This window comes from Danaus plexippus, chromosome 10 (genome assembly GCF_018135715.1).
Source record: "Danaus plexippus chromosome 10, MEX_DaPlex, whole genome shotgun sequence".
Lineage (NCBI taxonomy): Eukaryota > Metazoa > Arthropoda > Insecta > Lepidoptera > Nymphalidae > Danaus > Danaus plexippus.
This window is the reverse complement of record NC_083543.1, coordinates 4,937,635-4,946,014: the sequence shown is the minus strand read 5'-3', so window position 1 is coordinate 4,946,014 and position 8,380 is coordinate 4,937,635. Positions and strand designations below refer to the sequence as shown.

Genomic DNA, 8,380 nt, shown 5'->3' with positions numbered 1-8,380 from the left:
TTTTTTCAATATATATTTTTTGACGGAGCAAATGGCAATTAGATAATGACAATGGTTTTAATACATTTTCAATATCTATTGTAGCAAATTGCAATACATAGTTATAACAACTGTAGTAAAAAAAACAGTCAACCAAGAAGTTACAACCGTAACAAAAAAAAAAATTATGATAAAAATGTGCTTTGTTCACATTGAAACTTATTAGTCATGTTCAAAATCTGTTGAGGTTTTTGAATCAGTATATACTTATGACTGAGATGTTCTTGAAGACTCCTTCCATTAACATGTTATACCTATACTTATGAAACGACTTTACAAGTCCATTCACCATCTATTTAACAACATATTTTATCCCAGAACTATTTCAAAGTCAACCACCAGCTAAAGTCATATTAAAAAAAAATTTTGGTGTAAGCAATTTTAGATAACCGAACTCACCGAATTTCAAACGGTGTGTAAAAATTATATATCCGAAATTTTGTTATTTGCCAATTGGATATAAATGAATAGAAACTATAATGGCTTTAACATTTTATAAAATACTAATCTAATATCACCTACCGAAGAACTGCTTATCGATATTATTTCAAAATTGAAAGTTATGAAATTTTTTTTTTGTCTTCAAATTAGATTCATAGAAATATTCAGCAGTATGTAGTTTCGTACCAAAATTATTTTGTTTCAGGACGCCATATGAGATGGACAACATGGACGTGTATCTTTTTAATAAGTATGGCAACATAAGTAATATGTTATACATATGAATGTTCTAAATTACTTACTTAAAGATACTTTAATTAACCAAAAATGAGACGAAACCTTTTAGCATTCAATGGATTCACTGTACGAGTGCCGGGTCCATTGCGTTGCAGGGAGCCGAGTTGCAACAGTGCCTGGGATTTGCGACCCAGATGTAGGTTTAAGGGGTCCCTATTTAACGCACATTAAACGCTTACCTCCACCGTCTAAGCTCCTCCCTCTACCTAACCAAATTTGAAAAGAACCTACTAGGGCTGTCTTCGAAGTACAAATCCACGACGAACCTATTTCTAGTGAGTTCGTTAGTGAGCTCGTAATACTTATTGACCTTGATAGTATGGTCTTTGGGAATGTTGGTTTCCCAAGGAACCGTAAGCTCTATTATCACAACACGCTTTTAAATTCGCGAATACATAAATATGTCTGGTCTGGAGGCCGACGCACAAATATCCCCTGGGATTTTGTATTGTTTCAACAAATCTAATAAAATAACAGGAGTCATGGAGCAAGGACTATATATAGGACGTGCTTGATATTGAATGTTACAATCATTCTAGTGGCAACTATCTATGAGAGGAAAGATATGAAATATAGTCAAATGCATCTCACGCTTTTTACTGTGAATTAAATTATTCTGTTAATAACTTATATTTTATTATAATTTTTTTATGAGTTGATCAACTATGAATGATTGTTTGACCTTCTACTACTGTAATATAATTGAAAATTATTTTCTATTTTTTAGTTCGATTAGCTATAGAGCGTGCTTTTTAGTTTTTTTAAACTATTATTTATTTAACGTATTAAATTCCTTCCTCACTGACTGTTATATCAAAGCTTTAATTTTTACCAAATTTTGTTCCGTAAGACAAATGATTGAAATTTATTAAATATATTATTTTCGGCCATGATAATATTAAATGTAAATTAATCGGGAATTCGGATAAATAAAAGCGAATGTTCAATTTTGAAATACTGCAACGTTTCGTGAAACATAACTTCTTCAGGCATGATTTCTTGCAACATTTGAAATCATTTTGATAAAGAGCAAACAAGATGAGAACACAGCTGTCTTGAATCTCTGTCTCCTTGTGATGTCTCGAGTGCCCGAACCCGAGTAAGTCCAAACTGCAGACATGCGCAGACCGCGCACTAGCTCTATCTCTCTCATTCCACTACAGAGGATCTATAAAAAAAATCATTAATCCTGGCGGTCCTAATAAGGATAATGGAAAACTGTTATCAAATTATTGTATTGTCATCGGTCCTTGATACGTAAGCAAAGATTCAAATTATTCAGACTTCTAGAAACCGGTGAAAATTAAGCTCGGATTCCGTTACATACATACATACAACCCAATAAAAGCGTGTTAAAAAGCGTTTTTGGTTAAAGTTAAAAAACGTCACACCTCCTCACAATTTCTCAAAAATATTTTTAAAATTGCTACTATTTTCAACATCAGCTGTAAGATATTTACGTAACACAAAGACAGCATACTCATTTAAAATATATTATATAATTATAATTTTAGTAAGGATCAAATAAAACCAGTGAAACATTCTATATAGTTGTATTATACTTAAAATATAAAGGAATGTCTAAACATTAATACAAAAGCAGAGATTGTGCTGGACGTTACCAATATATTAAATCGTGAAGTTATAGCGAGTCACGACATAAAAATATATCTCATTACGAACGAACTTCACTATAAAACACAATAATTGATTATAATTTACATGATCCATAAAACATTTACGATTTTTTTAACATTTAATAAAATGATACATTTTTGGAAGACACTCGGAAACAGGATAATTCATAAATTTCACAAAAATATATCTAAGTATTATTAGAAATATCTATATATCATTATAATTCTTTATTTCTTATGGCATAAGATTCAGAAAAAAAATCTTTATATGAATAGTTGTTAGTGGTGGAAAAGTCTCAAATTTGTGTGAGCAAGAATTATTTTGTGTTCGTTGCACGCATCTATGACTTCCTTGTCGTTGTTTGAACCGGATGGACTGCCGATGTATTCCACACCGCACTGGAATCAAGACAATTGATCAAATATAAGCGTTAAGCGTACATAATTGTTTTTATCACATGTTTAATTTATTTCAAACCAAAATACTGTTTTCATAGTATTTTTTTTATTTGATTATATTTAAAATAGCTATAATGTTGCAATAGGAATCTTCAGAAAAAGGAAAAATTATAAAAACTACTATACATACTCAGTATACTATAACATAATCAGTGAAAAAAAAATGATTGTTGTTTATAGAGAAGTAATATACATACAGACCTTAATTTAAAAGGATAATAAATGTCATAATATTAATAATACCTGGACTGCTCTATCAATGTTATCTCTGAATGGGAAGAACGCGTCGGATGCGAGAGCTACTTTATCCATTTTTTTGATCCAAGCGTCTCTTTCCTCGGGAGTTAGCAACGCAGGAGGTTCACCTTCGAAAAGACTATTCCACTGGTCCAGAGGCAAGTCGGTACCTGAGAATGAACGAACGAATTGAATGTAGAAGAATTATTTTTATTCACAAATTTAGTATAGTTTAGTGGTAAAATAAAAATACTTTCGTATCAAATAATTTATGATATACACATTTTTATATTTTAATATGATAGAAAAAAAATTCCAGAGTCGTACAAAACAATTCGAATACGCCAACAAACTGACAGCCTTTTCGTCCAAAGTGAAATCCTTACTTCCTTTATAAGAACAGTATAAAGAACCATACATACAAAACATAAAATAATACTGAATTTTATACATAAAATGTATTTGTTGTCCAATTTGAATAATCGGTTATTATTCAAAGTACATTAGTGTGTCATTCACTCACCTATGGTACCATTGACGTAGTTGTCAATGGCGTTAGATATGACAGCTCTGGTGACGTTTTTCTTGAACCTCATGTCGCTAACCCTGGGATGTCTTCTTGTCCACCACAAGCCGGCCTTGCCTCCAGCGAGACGGGTGCAGTGGATCCTCGACTGTTGACCCGCACCGATACCTATAACCTAAGCAGGGTTGACAGTTTTTGTTAGTTATATGTATGTACATGCCCTAAAAACTTTATACTAACTTTTGTTTTTGTTGATACTTTTTTTTGGCTACTACTATTAGTATAGTAAAATTTAAATTAATATAAAAGAGAACAATATTTCGGATATATATTCTTTGTCAGTGCTTATAAGAGTACCTATAGTTTAATAACTAATACATTAAAAGCAGTGTTCTTTTGTTTTATACATATACAAGTAAAGGGATATAATTTAAAGTTACTTGTCCATCTCTAGCGAAGCACACAGAGTTACTTTGTGTGTATTTGAGAGCGATGGTTGCTACTATGAGATCCCTAATCGCGTTAGGCGGCAGGCACTTTTCGTTGGTGACAACATTCTTAAACAGATCAGCGGTTATCTTGGCGTCGTTACGTCTTTGTTCCAGGGTCAAACCGAATATTGTCTTTTGTTCCATTAAATCCGGCGTGTATTTGGGATCCATCTGCAACGAAATTATTAATGAAATGGCTTTATTACTTTTTTAAGTATTTAATTTTTAATGCAAATTGCAAAGTACATAGTGAACCTTAATAAGAGCGTAACATTCTTACAGATTTTTATAACATGTTATTTTCGTCCCATTCTCATATAGTATACTGTACAATATAAGTCTAAACATTTTTGCCATCACTAGCTTTCCAATTTTTCAGCTTTTAGTGAATTAGCATGCAGTTTATTCTATGATAGGTTAGATTTTCATTACCTGAAGGACGCAGTAATTGCCAGCCTTCTTCTTCTTCAGGATTTCCAATGCGGCTGGTGAATATCCGGGGGCGATGATGCCATCAGATACTTCCCGAGATATTATCCTGGCTGTGATCTCGTCGCATTCATCCGATATCGCTATAAAGTCTCCAAACGAACTCATTCTGTCGGCCCCACGAGCCCTGGCGTACGCACATGCGAGAGGAGACAGTTTTGGAAGCAGATCTGACACCATACATACTGATGCCTGCAATAAATGTGTATTTTATTAATATAAAGCTAAAGGTGACGTTTTTAAAGGTTTTATGTAATAACCTTCCTATTTTCTACATCATAAGCTTTGATGAAAGCGAATGTTTACTAGATATGGTTTTTCCACTTAGGGTGATTGAAAAACAACAAAATTTCCTAGTAAGGTTCTTTAATTAAATCCCCAGCAATATTTCATGTTTTGATGACTTTCTAAAATACGTAACAAGAATTCCTTATATAGTATTCTTTGTTAAATTTTGTGCACTTACTTCCTCCTCGTTTAAGGGCAGCCCAATTGCAGCTCCAGCCGGTGAAACGTGTTTGAAACTTGTAGCTGCTGGCAGCCCTAGCGCCTCCTTGAGTTCAATAACCAACTGCCAGGCGTTCAGGGCGTCACAGAGGTTGATGAATCCAGGTGAACCATTCAGGGTTGTCAACGGTAGTTGGTCGCGGGTAACAAATACTTGAGCTGGTTTCTGATGAGGGTTCATACCTGTTAGAAGAAAAGACATTTCAGAAATGAAATTTCTTTTAAATCTCTTGCTGTTTCTCTGCTTTGAGCTACTATTTTGTTCCCTAGTCCTACAAAGTGGATTTATTTAGAAAATAACAAACTTTATCTACAACAAAAACTTTATCGAGGAATCATTAACATGTTTTTTAAGTGTTTCTTTCTTAATGATGTTAAATAACTTGAACTATATAATGGATACCTTATTACATGATACTGCTACATTAAAGTAACTTACCATATCTCAAGGTCATCTGTGACTGTCCCGCAGAATATTGCTTACGGAAATAGTCCGAAATGTGAGTGTCGTATTGTGAAGTGTGGGTGAAAGCTTTCAAGGCCAACTTTTGTCTGAAATAAATAAGAATTACATCTACCAACTCTCACATACTTTGCTACCAATGTAAAATATTAGAGAACTCGCTCTAAGCATTCTACTTATAACCGATATATGTGAAAGTTTATATTACTTCAAAGTTATACAATAATACGAACCTGGTCTCTGAGGAGGTTTGGTGGTCATTACTCTCCTTCAATTCTTTCATAACTACGTCATAGTCCGATGGATCGCAAACCACGGTGACTCTATCGTGATTTTTAGCGGCTGCTCTTAGTAGCGTCACACCACCAATATCGATGTTTTCTACCGCATCGGGTATTGTGACGTTAGGTTTAGATATTGTCTCCACAAATGGATAGAGATTGCAGACTACCACGCTTATCATTTCAAACTTTTGGCGTTTCATGTCTGCTTGATCGGAATCTGTGAGCCTGAACAAATAAAACAGACATAAGAAAAGGAGAAAAATGCCGACATAATATTCTACAAATCGATATCATTTCGAATATGGCGAAACTTTTATCTAGAGAGAAAAATATTTATTTTCATAGTTTATATTAAAAGATCTCAGCTTAGATGGTATTTATTAGTTCTATAGATTGTAAAAATTTTCGTGAGTGTACTGAATATCGTCCAATTGCTCAGTGATAATGGGCTTAGAGTCACGAACCTGACCTTACATCTAGCCAACACAGAGTTCAATGTATTGTATTGATAATATGCTCAGAACAAATTTTCATAAAGTAAGAAATTCATAACCTATATCAATCAACAAGGTAATGTAAGTTGCTTTTGTATTAATGGTGTTTAAATACCTTTAAGATCTTAATAAATATTTATAAGATAGAGGAAAATATTCAATTTTATATACATAGTGGTAATTTTATAAGATGTTAAGGAAAAAAACTAAAAAAATCGTTCTCAGAAGCAATTAACAGTATATAGACACACAACAGCACAAAAATGTACAGTTTTTTGTACATTCAAAAACAATATTTACTAAGTTAAGTTATTTTATCTTACCTTGATAGTATACCAGCGTGTACTGCTGGGTGGAGTGACTTCACTCTTCCTCCGAGCATCTCTGGAGCTCCAGTTATATCAGACACATCCAAAACTTTAAGGCCAGCATTACGGAGAGCTGTAGCAGTACCACCACTTCCTACCAATCCTAGACCTATATCTGATAGGCATTTGGCCAATGGTATCAAACCGGTCTTGTCTGACACACTTAGCAGAGCTAAAAAAATTATATTTATAATAAGTATTAATAATACTCCAAACTTATAATATGCACTATCAATAATATGCAATATCAATTAATGCTATATTGGCTTAAACATTTCTAAATCCAATTAGCTACTTTATTAAAAATTTGCCTCTGAATAAGCTAACTTTGGTTCAAAATTATAAATTTTAAGAGTAGCTGGTGAGTAACTAAACGGGTATTTTTTTATAAGAAAGAATATATCAAGAACATATATATTATCTTATATTTGTTTTATTATCAAGAACTCTATTAAAGACCAACAGAAACAAAATTAGACTTTCATTAATAAATTTAATTAACATTAAAAAAATTGTGGATTGTTAATATTCTTACCCAATTTTCCATTAGCAGCCATGTCTTATTGTTGTAAGTAGTAGTTTAAAACTGTCTATATTTGACTCTGGAGCAGTTTATTGAAGCGACCTCTCACAGGGGTCCTGATAACAAAATAACTTATTTACTATACAACGATAGGGTTGTACAGTTTGTTAAAGATCAATGCTATAATGTTTAACATGAATTTCATAAATCCTGGCTAATTAAATTTTTACTGTATGGTATAGTATTTTATAATTTATTTTTTCTAAATAGGATTTTTTGTAAAAATAGTGATAGGTAAACAGAAAAAAGTTGTTTCGAAATTTTATTACATCAAAGAAAAAAAATTACATGATACACATCCATCTTTCATGTAATAACATGAAAATTAATTTTTTTTGACAGCCCTAGTACTTTACATGATGAAAGATTATGATGTAATAATTTATTTGTACAAAACTACAAACAATAACAGATTTAATTATATTTTTCAAACGAAAATATGTATATTATATTAAACTTGACCTTTCATACATGATTGATGATAAAGTATGTAATAAAAAACAGACTGAGTTATTTGTTTTTTCCTAAACAAAAATCTTATTTAAAGAAATTTAGATAATAGGTGTAAGTAAAATAAGAAAACTAATTGAAGTATGAATGTTTTGTAATTTATACAAGTTACTCTGATTAGTTATTGCTTAAGTTATATACATGTTTTCATGTACATAATAAGCATTGAAAACCAATTTTTAATTTAAAAAAATCTAAAATGATTTATTTCGTTACAGGAAAAAATTTCAATGAAAATTTATATTTACTTTCTTTTCCTTCAAACGTTTAATATTAATATCATATCACTATTTTATTAAACAATCAATATAAGTATTTAAAACTATTTGTTAAATCATGTTTTCAAATATTTTTCAATTCTTACCGCAATTCCAATTTGAAAATATTGTTAATCTTTATATTACCGGCAACGGGCACATATACAAAATCACATGTGCAAGAGTTGAAAATACACGCTATCCTGTAAATTTTACAGTGTAAAAACAATTTTATTAGCGCAGGTCTAAGACAGGTTACATATAACAGGTTATGTAAAATTTAAATTATTTAATTATA

At 31.6% G+C, this 8,380-nt stretch overlaps 1 protein-coding gene across 1 annotated transcript; it reads right to left on the bottom strand.

Moving 5' to 3' along the window:
• Positions 1–2,316: 2,316 nt before the first annotated feature.
• Positions 2,317–8,332, bottom strand: LOC116766795 (bifunctional purine biosynthesis protein ATIC). The gene is made up of 11 exons (XM_032656900.2): positions 8,190–8,332; positions 7,268–7,371; positions 6,688–6,904; positions 5,820–6,095; positions 5,563–5,675; positions 5,083–5,306; positions 4,560–4,808; positions 4,077–4,298; positions 3,634–3,811; positions 3,117–3,280; positions 2,317–2,813 (listed from the first exon to the last, which is right to left on the bottom strand). Exons 2-11 carry the CDS (start codon positions 7,287–7,289, stop codon positions 2,694–2,696), a joined length of 1,785 nt encoding a protein of 594 aa, XP_032512791.2. The 5' UTR covers positions 7,290–7,371; positions 8,190–8,332; the 3' UTR covers positions 2,317–2,693.
• Positions 8,333–8,380: the final 48 nt, after the last annotated feature.